This window comes from Equus quagga, chromosome 8 (assembly GCF_021613505.1).
Source record: "Equus quagga isolate Etosha38 chromosome 8, UCLA_HA_Equagga_1.0, whole genome shotgun sequence".
Lineage (NCBI taxonomy): Eukaryota > Metazoa > Chordata > Mammalia > Perissodactyla > Equidae > Equus > Equus quagga.
The window spans coordinates 86,386,928-86,403,768 of record NC_060274.1 but is presented as its reverse complement, the minus strand read 5'-3'; the positions used below and the strand labels follow the sequence as shown (position 1 = coordinate 86,403,768).

At 54.5% G+C, this 16,841-nt stretch overlaps 1 protein-coding gene across 8 annotated transcripts in view; it reads right to left on the bottom strand.

Annotated features, from left to right (window-relative positions):
• Positions 1-1,383: 1,383 nt before the first annotated feature.
• Positions 1,384-16,841, bottom strand: part of ADCYAP1R1 (ADCYAP receptor type I) — a 58,976-nt gene continuing 43,518 nt past the window's right edge. For 3 of the 8 annotated variants that reach the window (XM_046670485.1, XM_046670484.1, XM_046670488.1), the window contains 4 exons: positions 13,237-13,320; positions 9,860-9,989; positions 8,421-8,462; positions 1,384-6,256 (listed from right to left, as the gene is read on the bottom strand). In XM_046670485.1, the coding sequence (XP_046526441.1) occupies positions 6,068-6,256; positions 8,421-8,462; positions 9,860-9,989; positions 13,237-13,320 (445 nt within the window). In that variant the 3' untranslated portion in view covers positions 1,384-6,067. The remainder of the gene's footprint in view (positions 6,257-8,420; positions 8,463-9,859; positions 9,990-13,236; positions 13,321-16,841) is intronic. The other 5 variants (XM_046670487.1, XM_046670490.1, XM_046670489.1 and 2 more) reach the window with 3 other exon arrangements.

Below are 16,841 nucleotides of genomic sequence, written 5' to 3'. Positions count from 1 at the left end.
AGCCAGGATAGTCTGACACAGAAATTTAATTTTCACCCTTTGAGGGTAGGTTCCAGTTTAGAAAGTAGCTCAAGATGTCTGCTAAATGGGTCATATGACCTAGCCTGGTAATCTCCTTTAAGATTCAAAGAAGAGGTGGACCTGGAAAGGAAAGAGCAGGGCCAATCTCAGGAAGCAGAACCAGCCAGCCTCCCAGCTGAGGAACACCCCCACCCACCCACCCAGACAGCTGGGTGCATTTGGTGAGTGCCCTATCTTGCAGTAGGGTTCACACACTACTGGGTTGGTAGCCATCTTTTCATTGACTTGACTCCTTCAGAGTGGCCCACCTGATCACTGAAGGGAGCCAGCCTGCAACTGCTGTAGATCTTAGGTCTGCTGTCGTGGAAATTTATTATTTCAGGACTTTTTAATCCTACTGTTAAGTTTAGAAAATTTCCAGACTTACGAGCCTGACCCCAAGGTCAAATCCAGAAAAGTCAAGTTTCCAGCCTCCCTTACAGCTAGAACACAGCCATTCCAATGGACTCTTGTGAGACTGATTCAGAAGTGAGCAACTTGAGGAAAGAAACTGAATGTGGAACCTGATTTCCTTGTACGAATGGCAGCAAAGCCAACTGCTTTCAAAATGGTCCTTGTGAGGTTGGGTCCCTGGCACAGAAGAGACACCACTGGGCTGGCAGCACCAGTAGGCAAAAGCTTCCTCATCAGTTCTGTGGCGTGATATGGCCTGAGACACCTTTTCTGGTTTCTTCAGCCTCACAATAATTCTATGAGCTGCCCAATATCTTTTTCCTAAACTCCTTTTCTGATTTATCAATCAAACTATCTTCTGTTGCTAGCAACTAAAAACTGTAAGATGAAAATAGGACCTGGAGGTTGTGACAATCAACAGAACCTCAAGGAAATGGGGAGTACCAGGAATTGGTTGTCTGGTCTGGCTGGGGCTGATGGCTCTGAACATCCAGATGCCTTAGGGGTGGGACTCCGGCAGCCAGCGACGCACCTGTAGTTACCTGGGATGAAATGCTCACTGTGGGCAAGCTTTGGGGATACCTGGTGGCCACACTCACAAAAGAATATGAAGGTCATGAGGCATCAAAGACTGTGGGGTGAGTTGCTTCCATTCCTAGGAACCCAAAACCTCCAAATGACCTTGATTCCACCAAAGTTGCATGATCCTTGCCAGTCCTTCTGAGGCCAGGACTTACCTTTTCCAAGTCCATTCTAAGCTCATTCAGGCCCATTCTCAAACATCTCCCTTGGAATCTGAAAGGCCACAGGATCTTGTAGACTGGATTCTTCTGGGTGATCAGATTTCCTCCCCTTCCACCTCCTCTCCTCCCTGCCCTCCGTTTCCGCCAAGTTACAGTCACCAGGAAAAATGGTAAGACATTTATTGAGTCATCTACAGCAGTTTGACATCCTTGAAACCCTGGACAAGGTTGTGAGCACAGCATTAATGGGGCAGCAGGAGCAGTGAGGTCTGTGGGGCTTATCTTTATTGTGGGAGATGAAACCCAGGCGGACCTGGCTCCCACAAGTGAGCCTGGCGCCATGTCTGGGATTCCAGGGGCTCCCCCACTCCAGCCCTCACAGGGGCAAAGCTACAGAAGACAGATATAAGACAAGACACACACGGCCAAGCACAGATATGTCCCAGGACCTCGAGGTCAGGGAAAGGAGAAGGAATGGCCACATGGCCCACTTGAGGGATGTCCCAGATCCTTGAAGGATTCCCATGGGGGTGGCATGGAAACAGACATCACCCACGTGGAAGTATCCCCATCCCAACCACAAGAACAAATCAGCTGACGGAGATAAGCCTGGAATTCTGCATCCATCAGAGTCCCCTAGCCTCCCCCTCGCCCCCAGTGCTGGTGGTTTTACAAATGGGGCAAAGGTTAACCCAGGAAGGCTCAAAGCAGTTGATAAACAGCACAGAGTCCCTGTCAGGGGCCTCCACCCCAGTAACACCCGGGCAGTTTCCAAAGCCCTTTCCCACACAAGGGCATCTCGCTTCAGCCTCACCCCTGGCCTGTGGGGCAGACCACAAATCACGTCCTCCCACTTGTCAGATCAGGAAGCAGAGGCCCAGAGAGGCTCCGCCTTGGAGCAGAGAGCAGGTGGTGAAGCCCAGGCCAGAACGCAGATCACCCAGGCTACACTCACTCCATCGCTCCTCTGTAGTCTGGAGTCCTAACGACTTCTATGGCCAGAGCCCTCTCCCACGCAGGCTGACTGTTCTCTGTATGGAAGCTTGATCGAGGGTCTCCTTCTGGCTCACGTGCAGGGCTGGGCACATGGTGGCGGGCCCACTTCCTCTTTCATGTTGTAAAGCGCACTGGATCCCAACGTGGTGCAGGCTCCGAGCTAAGCCCACCTCCGGGTGTTTTCTCATCAGCCCAGTGGGGAGCTCTCCAAGTCTCCTCCCAGCTCTAGGACTTGGAGAGTCTCCCAAATATAAAGGGTGAAGGCGTCAAGGTCAAGCAGTAGATCCGGCAAAGCTGGGAGAAGCCCAGGTCCCCCGGTCCCTGCTCAGGGTCTTCCAGCAGGGTTCCACAGTCACTGGGCTCAGGTAGGAGTTTATGATGACAAAGCACTCACTGCTTTCACTTTGGAGTGGCCTTGAGGGGGTCAAGGGTACTCACAGAGTTACAAAGAGAGCCTCTTCTAGCTTTCCTTCCAGGAAGGGAAATGGTCAGATGAATGAGGTGAGCCAGTGCCCTCAGTGGGTGATGATGGACTCAAGCCTTGGTCCCGGCTCTAGCTCCCTGGCCCCATTCCCCAGAGAAGCCGGTTTGGGGAGGGGTGCGGGTTAGAGAAGGAATCGCTGCAGACCAGCGCAGGGGTCAAGGAGGGTCACAGAGCTGCCCACTGAGACAGAGAATGTGGCCTGGCCTCCGGCACGATGGAGAGCCATGACGCCCGTAGTGCTGGGTACCACCAGAAAGCCACTGAAAGCCTGAATCCCAATCTCTGACCCCTCACAGGCTCCCTGACAGCCTCAGCATCACTGAGTCCCATTTCCCCCAGGGCTGGAGACTCTATCTTGACACTGCCTGTTCCATAGTGGGACAGTCGTGACAGAGGATGAGAGATTTCTTCATCCCAAGGAGCACTCAGCCTCCCCCGGGCGAGTTCAGTCCTTTAGGATTGCATAGAACAAGAATAACCCCGATCCTGGTAGCAATCTCCTACAGACATGGAGTCAGACAGCTCTGCTCCTCTCCAGCCTAACCACTCCCAAGGCCCTCGAGCCCTCCTCACACAACACGATTTATCCTTTCCTGCTCCAAATCCCACGATCCTTGCCCGAGGCCCATTCCCAGTAGATGGCTGGTGTTTAGACAGAGAAGTCCAGAGATGCTATGGGCTATACAATTCACCTAGTCTTACTGCCCATTTTACAGATTTGAAAACAAAGGGTCAGCGATGGAAGGGTTCTGCCCAGACCTCCTGCTATCTCTCCACTGCCTGTGGCCCTGAAGGCCAGCTGCCTAACCTCCTGGGACCTTCAGAACACATCGGATACATCTGCTCACAAGACTGCCAATAATCTGTTCAGAGAGAAAAACAAACCCACAAACCGCCAGGAACCTGGAAGCTCTATGAGGGAGCGGATCCAGGGCTCAGGCGGCAGCATGGCACACGGAGCTGGGGGATGGTTTTGTTTTTGCTGTTTTGTGATGATGTATGTATAAAGTCAAAGCCTCTTCTTCACAGTGAAGCAGACCTGCTGGTGGGGTCGAGGATGAGGAAGCGGGGCCCACAGCACTCAGGGGACAGTTCCTAGGATATGGGCGTGGCCACTGCCCACCCAGTCATGGCACCCTGTCCTGGCTAGAGACATGGCTGGCTCTGCACCTCATGTCCAAGGCACCTGTCCAATTGTCCCCAGCCTGATCCTTCCCTCCAGCCCAGCAGCTTCCACCATGGTGTCCAAATGGAAGAGACAGAAGTCCCATTTCTAAGAAAGGGAAAATAAACAGCATTCCCCCTCCCTCCTCACATGCACAAACATATGCACTTCCAAACCTTATATGGTCCACATAACAAGAATGCATGTCCTTTTCCCTGCCTTCATATTGAACTGAAGGAGTGAGCCTACAGAAGCATTAGAAGTCGCCTCATCTCACGAATGGGGAAACTGAGGCCCAGAACAGGGAGCACTGCGTACACAGTCTCAGCAGTCTGAGCCTGACAAGGCAGATTCCACATTTCTGAATCCCAGCCCATGGTTCCTTCCAAGCCACTCAGGCTCCCCAGCGGTGTCCAAAATGCAAGTTGCCCAGCACATTGGTAACCCATGGCTCCCAAACAGGACAAGGGGGATCACAAGGCCAGGTGCAGGATGGAAGGGCCATGGCCAGCCTGAGTCACCAAACACCCCTGGGGAAGAGCTCCCTTCCTCCCTCTGGCTTTGCCAAAGACCCAAGATCCACAGTGCTTCAGTAGCCAAGGACACAGGGCTCTGAACCAAGCAACTAAGCCCTTCTCCGGCCACTTGGAAGGCCTCTCCAGAAACAGTTCCCCAAACGCCCCAGGCCCTTCCTCTTCATAAAACCAAGCAAAGCAACACTACCCCTTGACCCAAACTCCCCAGGAATTCCAGAACATGATCATGAGACGAGTCTACAAAAACACTTGGACAGGAACACTGAAAGCTGACAGGGAATGAAGTGGGCCCCACACATGGGCCATGGCACTCTAGCACTTCTCTCCACCTTTCCCTAACCTGGCTCTGCCCCATTTTAAATTCTGAGTTTGTGGTCCTGCAACTTGCGCTGTGGAGCCAGGACAGGTGTGGGGTGGAGCCACTGCTCCCATCAGCGGCTTCTGCTAACGGGCATGGTGGGCACGGCTTCCTCTCCCAACACCCCAGGACACCCTAGCATCCATGGTGATTCAATGTCAAGAGCACACAGAGGGAAGTCTTTGCAGAGGTCTTCAAGAGATTTCACGAGCTGGTGGCTGGGGCTCCTCATCGTCCATGGGGATCGGGGGTGAGGGCGAGCCCTGGGCCCTGGACTTGGGCACATGGAGGTTTAAGGTGGTTCAGGATTCACTGACATCACAGGAAGGTGGCTGGTTCATCTGAGTCATGGCTTTGACTTAAGGGCAATGGGGAGGAGGAGGGTTAGGGGCTCCATGTGGTACGCATGGTTGGGGAGCAGTTTCTCTGGGGCATCCATCTCTCACCTTCTGCAGCTGATGCCTGAGGGTCGGAGAGGCAGAAGAAAGGCTCCCATATGAACCCCACCCACCTCGAGTGAGGGGTAAAATGATTGGGATGGTGAGGGTCTTCTTGCACGGGACCTCCCAAACTCTTCCCATCTCCTCTCCAACCGCATTCACGTTTCTGGCTGTTAGCCATTTTTCTTGGGCCAAATAAAAAGCACCAGAACTTTCCCTGACCCATAGCCCCACACTCAAACTGAAGTCTCTGACTGGAAGAGCCCCAGAGCTGTCCCAGCGCCCTGACACCCAGAAGCTGGGCACCTGGACACCAAGATGTTGAGGGAGCATGAGGGAGCCTCAGGTCTGGCCTGCACTGAAGGACAATGGCCATCCAAGCTGGACCTCTGGCAGGCCTCAGGGACTGGGCCGGGCCTGAGAAGGGCCCCAGGGTGGCAAGCAGACTCAAGGAGTCCACATGGAGAGTCAGACACTGCAGGGGGCTGTCAGGCAGGCACCACCCCAAACCCCCCAAAGCAAGGTGATCAGCCTCAGCTCACAAGGCCTCACACACAGGGTCAGGCAATCTCTGAGGCTGGTGGAGACAGGGCTGGGTAGAGCTGGGGACCTGCACCAGGTGAGCAGGGACACTGGGCAAAGGGTAGAGATGGGATCACTTTTCCAAATTTGAGGAGTATTTACACATCTGGGGTCAGGGCCCAGGGGCCCACGGTGGGTGGGGCCAGCACCCTGCACCCTTCTCCCCCCTCGGGGAGCCCAGCTGCCAGCCCAGGGCCTGCCCAAAGGGAGAGAAAAGGCACAGCATGCGTGGGCCGGTGCCCGCCTGCAGCCCCAACCTGTGTATGGAGGAGAGGAGGAGGAGGGGGGCTCAGGTGGCCAGGTTGTCAGCTGGGAGGCCGGACATGCGGATCTGGGAGCTGCTCTTGCTCAGGATGGAGAGCTGGGTGCCCCCGTTCACCCCACTGCTGGCCAGGGATGGGTGTCGGTGCTTGAAGTCCATGGTGAAGTAGCGGTTCACCTTCCAGCTCCGCCACTTCCGCTTGATCTCGGCCTGCACCTGCGGGGAGCAACTTGGGCCGTTACTCTGGATGGACATCCTCTCCTCTCCGACCTCATCCACCCACCTGCCCTCTCCTGAGGCCCTTCCCAGGGTGGCACTACCACCTCCAGCATCACCTCACTGACTCCCAAATTTCAGCTTGCAGCCCTGGAGGTCATCAATGGGAAAGGCATGCCTCTGAGGGGCTGAGCTTGGCCCTTTTCCCAAGTCACTATCTGAGCAAGGCCCTCTAATGGCTTCTTGTCATCTGTGAGCTTCTGTCCCAGCCCTTGGTGTTCTACCATCAGAGACCAGCCCAGAGGGTCTTTCAGGGAATCTTGAAAAAGCAGGCTCCCGGGAAGACAGATCAGGGCAAGGATCCCCACTCTCACTGACTAGCAACAGTGGCTACACATTAGAATCACCTGGAGAGCTTTAAAAATCCAGATGCCGGGGGGGAGGGGGAAAGGGACACATATATGGTGACAGATGGCAACCAGACTTTTGGTGGTGAACATGATGCATTCTATACAGAAGCTGAAATATGATGTACACTTGAAATTTATTTAATGTCATAAACCAATGGGACCTCAATTAAAAAAAATTGGTGAATGGAAAAACAAAACGTGGTGTATATATATAATGGAATATTCTTCAGCCTTAAAAAGGAATGGAATTCTGATACGTGCTACAACGTGGATGAACCTTGAAGACATTATGCTAAGTGAAATAAGCCAGATACTAAAGTCCAGATTTTGCATGATTCCACTTATATGAGGCATCTAGAGTATTCAAATTTATAAGGACATAATACAGAACAGTGGTTCCCAGGGGCTGGGGGCAGGGAGAATGGGGAGTGATTCTTTAATGGGCACAGAGTTTTAGTTCAGGATGACAAAAAGTTTTAGTGATGTATAGTGGTGATGGTTGCACAACAAAGTGAATGTACTTAAGGCCACTGCACTGTATGCATAAAAGTGGTTCAAATGGCAAATTTTATGTTATGTATATTTTATCGCAATAAAAAAATAAATAAATAAATAATTTGGAAAAAATGATAGAAAAAAAATCCAGAACAACTACATCAGAATCTCTGGGGTAAGGCGTCCATATATTTTAAAGCTTCCCCAAGATTTCAATGTGCCGTCAGGATTGAGATCCACTAAGTAAGGCACTTGCTCTGGGTGAACACACCCCCATGTTGCTTTTAGCATGGTGTGTGCAGAGCATGCCCAGTTTCAGCCTCCATATGGCCCCTCAGGCCAGCCCCTTTGGGCAGTGCACAAACTGCATAAATGGCAGCAGTACCAGCACCCACCCCCTCCAGTTCTAGCTCCCACTTCCACCGTAGGTCCTTGACAAGCTCCATTACTCCCATTTCTTGTCTCTCCCAGCCACTCCCTGCAGGGCCCCGTCTGCCTCTCCTTATCTGTCCTTATCTGACCCTCTACAGGTTGTCGGGGCAATCACTGAGCCCACTCTTCTTGTTTCTTGCAGCCAAGAGCCAAGCACTAGCATGAGGACCCCTGCCCACTCTCTAAACCCATCTATCCACCCAGCCCCCACCCTTTTCTCACGGCCTCTGTTCTGGGCTCTGCTCAAAAGTATCACCCTAACAGGCTAGAGCAGGAGGATCCGAGACCATGGCTCTGGAAATGGAGCATTACTAGAAGGTTCCAGGCCTCTCCCCAGGGTCTCTCCCAGGTCCCCACAGTCCCTACCCTACAGGGGATGGGTTTGGGCAGACAGGCTGGACTGCTAGGGCAGTGCTGAACTTGGGCAGCTCCCTACTCAGCACACCTGCCCATCACAGCCTCATGATCAGCAGGTTCCACTTCCTGTGCCCTGCCCCTCCTCACTTTCTGTTCTTCTTCACTAAGGTGTGTCCTACAGTGAGAGCCCTCCCAGGCGGGTCTGTGCTCAGCAGCTGATGCCTGCATGGATGGAGCTCTGCTCCAGAGGCTGAGCCTCAGCTGCACAGCCGGCAAAGTGGGAGAGATTCTGGCAGTGGAGACCGTCAAGAGACCCCGGCACCACTGCCATCCCCCTCCTGGAGGTGCTGGGAGCCTGGCAAGGCCCGGGTCTGGGGAATAAGTCCTGAGTGGCCAGCAGGCCGAGCCCCTGTCTGCTCCCCACCAAGCCCCACCTCCATCACTAAGAAACCAGAGGGCCAGGGTCTTACCTCTCCATTCAGAAAACAGTAGAGCACAGCCACCACAAAGCCCTAGGGAGAAAGAGCAAACAATATGAGGATGCCAGCAAAGGACCTTCCACGCAGGGGGTGGATGGTGGCAGGGGCAAGGAGGGACACCAAGAAGCAGAAAAATGCAATGACCTGCATGGAGGGCACCTGCTCAAGAAACTGGGCTAAGATGCCACAAGTGGTGACACCCATGAAGACAAGTGGCTGGTGAGAGAGTCCCCTCCCACTGACACCCCTGGCTTTGCATCTCATGTTCCCTTGGTGAAATCCTTCCCATTCCCAAGGGCCAGCTCTATCCTACTTTCTATAAGAAGCCTTCTCTGAACGCCCCAGAATGTTCTCCGGGCTCCTCAACCAGCCTGCAGTCCCCCTGAGGGCAGCAGCCTCCAGGCCAGAACAGATCTGTGTCTTTATGCCCTTCACCTCCCCACTCTGCCTTCCCTGGGCCAGACACTCTGGCACACAGCACACGCAGAACACCCCATGAATGAGCACTCGGCACAGAGTAGGTGTGTGGCTGTTCTACACACATTCTTCATATGTATTCTTTGCATTTAGAATTCTTGTGCTGAGACAGGAATCCAGAGCTCTGACTCCCAGGCGGGGGATTTGTCTATAAAACTCCCAGCCTCGTCAGGCTAAGAACCTGAACAGGTAAAATGGCCTTGAATTAAATCACAGGGGAGGAGAGACTCAAGTCAGATACACAGAGTAACGTTCTGACCACCAAGGTCAAATACTCATCTAAACAGTTGGGTTAGGGAGAGGTGCTCCATCCTGGGGACACTCAAGGGAGCCACCCGCCTTCATTGACCCACTGGTGCTCCCATCTCTTCACTTACTCATCATGCATCCTCGTACCAATTCACCAGCTCCTTCACTCACTCGTTTACAACCCCATCTGCTTACTCCTTCATGCACGGAGTCACTCATCCACCCACTCTCTCATTGCCTGGATCCCTTATTTATGTATCCGTTTGCTCATCCAGCCGTTCAGCTCATTCAGCTCTCTGTGGCCAGGTCCTGGGTTGGGACCCCAACTTGGGTAAGACAGAGCTCCAGCTTTCACGGGGCACATGGTCTACAGGCTGAAGTCAGGGAGTAGACACAGAGGTCTCTTGGGGGGTACTCGGCCCTCATCCAGGGCCGATGGTAAGGGATGGGGAGCTGCACCCAAGGGAGGCCTGGCTCAGGACACTGGACGCAGCAAAGGAAGATATCAGTGTCTTCTCACAGGGGTCCAGAGTGGAGAAGGCAGCAAGGGCTCTCCCAGCGCCCCACAATTCTAGTACACTTATTTCAGAGACAGAATCATGGAGACCAGCTCTGGGTTAAAGAAGTTTCTAGAACCACCAGCAGGTTAGGGGCCAGGGCCCTGGCTCCCTGTGAGTTTTGCCCTCTGCACGTGCCAGGCCTACCTGGAAGGAGCCCAGCCCCAGCTCAAACACGAGTCTCTCCCTCTTGCTGACATTCTCTGGGGAGAAGGCGAACACCGTGTAGTGGATTCCAAACAGCGGGATGAGTAGCAGGGTGGACCGGGCTAGCCGTCTGTCGGGAGAAAGCAAGACATCTGCTCCAGGGGCTGCCAGGCTTCATGCCAGAGCCATGGAGGGCAGAGAGCCCCAGTCCCACCCCCCTTTCGCTCCCCCTAAGCTGGGGCCCCTGTTCATGGACCCCCTCAGGACCCTCTCCCGAGGTGTGGGACCTGGGAGAGACAGTGGACGACAGAGCCCAGGCTTCCAGAACTCCCTGGGAGGTTCTGGGGGGACATCCCCCAGTCTGCAGGGTGCCTATCCCTCTAGGCCACGTCAGTATCATGTAGAACCACTGAACACGAACATGTGAGTATGTGACGTACAGAGACCCCTCGTGGGAGGTGCAAAGCCCTTGGGGAAAACGAAGTCAGAGAAAAACACAGGGATGGGATTAGGAAGGCTTGAGCGACGTGAGGGGTCCTCAAGCAACGTAAATATTCTCCTGCCCTGGAAGGAAGCTCCATGTGCCTGAAAAGAGCAGCCCCTAAGAGGCACAGAGAGAGTCGGCTCTTCTGAGTCTGGGGCTAGCCCACGACACTCACGGAGAGTGGTGGGGAGGTGCTGACAACGGGGGGGGGGGGGGGGGGGCACAGTGGGTGGGCCACAGAGAGAGAGACTTGGGAGGGATCCTAGGAAGGACTTACTGACTCTGGGCATAAACGATCACCACCCAAGCACGAGGAACCTGCCACCCAGGAAACTGAGTCAAAGGGAGAGAAGGCTATCTGCTTGGGGGTGGGGCAGGCAGGGGAGAGAGGGCCAAAGGGACCTCGGCACCTCCTGAGGCCAGCTCTTCTGGGGTTCCTCTGCCTGTAACTGGCTCCGAGGCCCAGTAGGGTGGGGCTCTGTTCTGAGGGGGCAGAGACACAGAAGCCATGCTAAGACATTAAGAGTATGCACAGTGCATGCACTTGGGGGTCCTGCTCTGTTGGGAGGGGTGCACCCAGAGGGTCTCCAAGAGTGGGACCCCCTCTCTGCCCACCCCAGTACAATGGTCCCTTCTGGGTCTCCTCAAACAGCCAGCCCTGCCCTGCAGGTGAAGCCTGCCCCCTGGGCCCTCTGAATGGGGGCATGAGCGGAAGGGTCAGCCTCACCCTCTCCCGGCAAAGCTTGGTCCACGGGGTGGACAGCTGGGAGTGGGGGCACCATTTGACTTGGGGCATTTACACTGTGTGCCCCCTCCTCTTCCCCACCCCAGTCTTTCTGGGAGAAAATGTTCTGTTGAATGTGGGGGCTCCAGATTTCAGAAGAAGCCAAATCCAGAGTCTGAGTGAGGCCCTTGGCTTCCCAGAGTCTCCTGAGAGGGAAGGAAGGAGGGAGGGGAAGGGGAAGAAAGAAGAGCACCAGGAGACAGAGAGGAAGGTACAGGCGTAGCCTGGGGACACCTTAGGTGGACCAAGACTCAGGTGGACCAATGAAGAAGTCGCTCGACTGCTGGGTGCCCACCCCTTCTCCATCCTGCTCACAGGCAGCCCGTTCTGCAGAACCTGGGATCCCTGGACCAGAGCTGGTGCCAACAGGATCTGAGCCAGTCCCCACTCTGAGCCCAGGTGCAGTCCTGGAGTGGCCTGTCCTCTCTCAGACCATGGCTCCCTGGAGGCAGGCGTGGTACCTCACTGAGCTGCTATCTTCCGTGGCCTGCACGTGCCAGGCACGGCGCTTACGTTCAGAAAATCCCTGTCCATGAAAGAATAAACGGGCCAAGCAGGGCTGGTATGAAAGCCTCAGAGTCTGAAAATGGAACATGACGTGGGAGCTCGGTTCCTGCTCATCTCGGGCACCCAGGGCCTGGCCCAGAGGGCAGCAGGGAGTGTTGGCTGAAGAATGGAAATCCAAAAAGAAGAGGGAAGTAGGCTGGAAGTGCAGGCACGTGGACATCTTGGGGGGGTCCCTCTGTGACCCTGCCTAAAGCAGTTACCTTGCCAGAGCAGCTTAACTGGAGGGGCTCAGGAGGGAAGGCGGCCCTGGGACACGCCTGTGGCCCCTGCCCTCCTCCCGCCTTGCCTCCTCTCCCACAAATGGCCCGTTTCCAGGGACTCGCCCCTGCAGTTTGAAAAGTGCCCTGGAGACCAAAGGCCAAATCTCTCCAGCTTTCGTGGTGGCAGTGGACGTGACGAGTTCAGTGTGTGTGAGACAGCAACCTTTCAGGCTTGGGCTCAGGCCCTTCCGGGCCCCAGGTGGATGTGACAAATGGCAGCGGAGGCGTCCCACAGTCCAGTCCCATGGCAACACCTTCCCCCCCCTGGAGATGCTGTGACAGTCTAGAACAGTCAGGACTTTTGCCAGGGACCCAGCTCATCCCAGTGACCCCATTGGTAGACAGGGCAGTGGGGGCAGATGAGGAGGTCACTAGGGCCCAGAGTTCTGGGACCTCTATCCTTCAGAGCTGACCAGTGGCCTTGGAAGGGGGACATGCAGTATGAGCCTCAAGAGCCCTCTTTGAGGACAATCACAAAATCACCATGTGATCTGATTAACCCAGAGAGACAATGACCCAGGGCCTTGGCCTCTGTCACCCTGCCCTGAGGAGGTATCAATGGGCAGAAGAGCTCTAAAAATGCCAAGAAGAACTTCCAACAGTCAGAGCTGCCCAATGAGTGGGCTCCCCCACTTAAAGGGATGTCCAGATTGAGGCAGATGCCCTGGTCAGAGATGCCCTGGGGCTAGTGACAGCACTCCCTGGGTTCAAATCCTCACCCCGCTAATTGTGTGACCTTGAGTGAGTCACTTCACCTCTCTGTACTTCAGTTTTCTCATCTGTAAAATGGGGATAATACAAGTACCCACCTCACCAGGATGTTGTGGGGATTAAGCCACACGGCACGTGAAGTGTGAGTGAGGTTCAGTGGGGTGAGGGTCCTGTCCCACGCAGGGAGACAGCATACAGAAACTCAAGCTCTAAGGCTCTTAGAAATAATTTGACAATTGCAGAGACCGAAGCCCAGAGAAGAAGGGGATGTAGGGAAGGGACAGGCTTCAGAGCTGCTGACTCCTCAGCACCTGCCAAGCCTCAGCTGCTCCCACCAAGGCCGCAGCTCCCTCCCCGCCACCTCCCCTCCCGCCCTATGAGCACGAGGTTGCAGAGAACTCACAAGACACCGGACTCAACATGCAACAGCCGGGAAAGGGCTCGGGGCTGGAGGCACAGTCTGCTCTCCGCTCTCCTCCAGCCCGGTGGACGCAAGCTCCAGGCGGCAGCCACGGCATGCGTCCCCCTCCCCTCCAGGACACCCAGCCACAGCCACGCCACGCACACTTACAGAGTAATGGTGGACAGTTCTGACATCTTGCAAGAGTGCTGCTGAGCCCGCTGTGGCTTGCAGTAGCATTTCTGCACGCAGCTGCTGGGTGTGACAAGATCAGCACTTCTGTCAGCTGGGGGCGTTGGGCAACGAAGAAACTGAGGTGGGACTTAGAGCAAAATGGCTCGCGGGAGGGGGGCAGGCAGAGGGTCCAAGGGTGGAGACAGGGTGGGCAGTGACATGGAGGAGAATGAGGAAGCCAAGGGCCAAGACGCAGTCAACTCTGGACATAGAACTGCACACCCACATGTGTGCACGTGTGTGCTTGGACATAGATGCACACACGAGCACTCACACTGGGACCACTGACAGGTGGCAGGGTTCGAGGAAATGCATGTGTCGGAAGGTGAGGCCAGAAGCTGTCTCCAGAATCAGCTCCAGGCTCAGAGCATGGCCTGGCGGGAGGTCACTCAGTGAGATGAGCAGCTGGAAACTCACACCACGGACCTCAAGCTGCCTAGCCCGGGCAGACCAAGCCTGAAATCAGGCCAGTCTGGGTTTGGCTGTAAGACAGACTTGAGTCCACTGATCTTCCCCGTCTACACCTCTCACTCTCCTGTCTGTTTCTTCCTCTCTGTCTCCTAGGCACCTCCGTGTGGACACACAGGGGGAGAAGAGATAGGATGGACGGAGCAGATTGTTACTTAGTCTAGATCTGTGCTTTCCAACATGGTAGCCACTACCCACCTGCAGCTATATGGATTACAATTAAGTCAAATTAAAAATCCGCTTCCTCAGTTGCCCTTAGCCACATTGCATGGGCTCAACAGCCACATGCAGCTAGTGGTTCCCATATTGAACAGCACAGATCTAGGACACTGCCATCCCTGCTGAGAGTTCTGTTGCACAGCGCTGGCCTAGACTGCTTCATGAATGTTCAATGGGCAGGGGCTGAAGGCTGAGAGGGGCACCTATGGGGCACTGCCCCACTGCCTGCAGAAACAGGTCATCTGAAGGAGGCATCCACAGTGGGCCCAGGGAGCCAGCCTAGCCCTCCATGCCACTGGGTGGGACACAGAGCTTCCATCTCCTCAGAGAGGTCTCAGGCTGCCTTTCTATCTCTTCTAGCCCTTCCCGGTCCTGCTTATGCTTGGGTTGGCACAAGCTGTACACTTCTTTTCCTTCCATGACAAACATGGAAAAGATGGATTAAGAGCTGTGTCATCTCATCAGACTGTATAAGAGTTGCCTACTTCACAAACCCCCCTCAGCACTGCGTGGCGCTGAGCTCCTGGTACCCGCCAACGAACCCATCAACCTGAGGGGGATCTGATGCAAAGGAGAACAGATACACAGATACGCACCAAGAGACTAGACCTTGGGCATTCATGGATTCGTTATTTGTGATCCCAACCCTTTGAGAGCAAGTCTGAAGGTCCTTGACATGTGGTGATGTGTCATTTTGCTGAGCTACCGTTTTAATCACACTTCAAAGACAGGGCCAGTCAAGGTCTACCCAGCATCTGTGCCTCAGTCAGGTTTGTGGTTCTCATTTAATAAACAGCATCTTTCAATTCATACTGCAGTGTGAGGCGAGTGCTACTGGCCCACTTTACAGATGAAGGATGTGAGGTAAGTTATGATGCTCTGCTGCCCATAGTTGGGTCCCCAGACCAGCAAGGGTCAGCACCACCTGAGAGCTTCTTAGAAATGCAGAATCTCAGGTGCCAGCCCAGACCTGCTGGCTCAGAATCTGCATTTTAACAAGATCCCTAAGTGATCTGGATGCAAATCAAAGCTCAAGAAGCACTTGTGAGGAAGTCCCGTACTTAAGAAGTTTCTTCATGTGTCCTCAATGAACGTCAAAGGTCTGTCTCATGTACATACAAAGAGACAGACGGACACATATAAGCATGTTTTTCTCAGTAATGAAAAGAGCTTAATTGGGTATTCAGAAATGGAAGCCACTCTAGTCTTCAAATTTCTTCTCTCCCTTGCCCAGATTGAAAGGCTGGCTACTTTCCCTACAGCCAACGGCCTAATTCCTCATTCTTGACTTGATTAAACCACAGAAATCAGGGTCCAGGAGCCCAAGAGCTTGAACATCAGATGTCGCCTCGGATATGCCAGGCTTAATTCCTCATCCCAAATTCTAAAGCTTCAGCTGTTCTCTGGGACCTCTCCTCCTTGAACTCCCAAATTGTCCCTGCATGTCCTGGGCCCTGGAGACAGTCAATACAGACTCCTCCCATTTCTTTCAAAGTATGTTAAAGGCCATTTAGTGGCAAGTTAGCTAGAAAATCAGGCTCCTGGTAAAGATGTGTGCCTCTGATGAGGCGGGGGGCGGGGTGGGGGCAGACAAGAAACAGGGCACCCAGTGCCTGGGAGGGCCCTCCTACCCCCAAACATTCAATGATTCTGTGCAAAAGGAACACAGCAAGAGGCGGGTAGAAAAGCCAGAGACAAGCATGAGAAAGAAAGCCATGTCGGCATCTCTGAAAAGTCACCACAATTAGTGAAAAGGGGAAAAGGAATTCAATCAAGAGGAAGAGATAATAAGAAATTCAGCCAAGGGTGTTGGGTAGGGGCTGCTTGGAGAGCAGTGTCAGCCTGCATCAGAAGACTGGAGACACCCACAGCAGGTGCAGGGCCCATGACAGCACCCGGAAGTCAGGGAGCCCTGGCTCCCAGGCTTGGTTCTGCCAAGGCTTGACACCTGACAGGATGCCAGACACAGACCCCTGTGGGGGGCCCTTGTGGTAGCAGCCCTATTTCCCCCTGATCCCTAGTGAGCAGCATAGCCTTGGACACACAGCAGGCCCAAAGAACGTTGCGGACTGAGCTGCACATTCTCCATAGGGTCCCTCTGATGCTAAGATGCTGTGCATCCCCAGACCCTAGCCCAGTCCCCAGGGAAGCGCTCCACACCACACTGGTACCCTAGTCAGAAGCCCAGCTCAGCATATCTTGGAGCTTCTCTGCCCACCCCCTCCTTTCCCGCCACTGAGGATGAGCAAGCCCTCTGCCACCTGCCCAGCCTGGAGGGTCGGGGCACCTGGGTGCAAGGCTTTTTTAGCCACAGACTTGCTGGGTGATCTTAGGTGGCATCGTTTCCTTCTCTGGGCCTCAGTTTCTCCATCTGCAAAACCAGGGTACCCATTCCCTGCTGCCCATCCCTAACGGGAGTTGTGAGGATGGGGCACTCCTAGACAGGGAAGCAGGTGTTCTGGAAGTGGAAGATGGAGCCCCATGTGAACTGGGAAGCCTTAGGCTGTGGCTGAGTCCCAGGACTGAAAGGTTCCTGGCTGCTTCTCTGCCTAGCCACAGAAGAGCCTGTCTTTGGAGGTGAACGTTGTCCTTCTGATACTGGGCACGTCACAGCCCTGCTGAGGTACCTAGGGCACCACAGTGTCTGTTCTCTTCTCCTTCCTTTACCCTGAGGGGCTGTGGAGACCTGCTCTGTGGCATCCCTGAGGGCGACAAAGATTGGGTTTTCCTCCCCGACCCCAGACCCAAAACGCAGCTTCCGATGCCCACCTTGCAGTGAGGAGCCCACTGGGAATAAAGCCAGCTCCCGGCAGGGCCAGGCCTGCGATGCTGCCAACACAGCGTCAGCCCGGAAA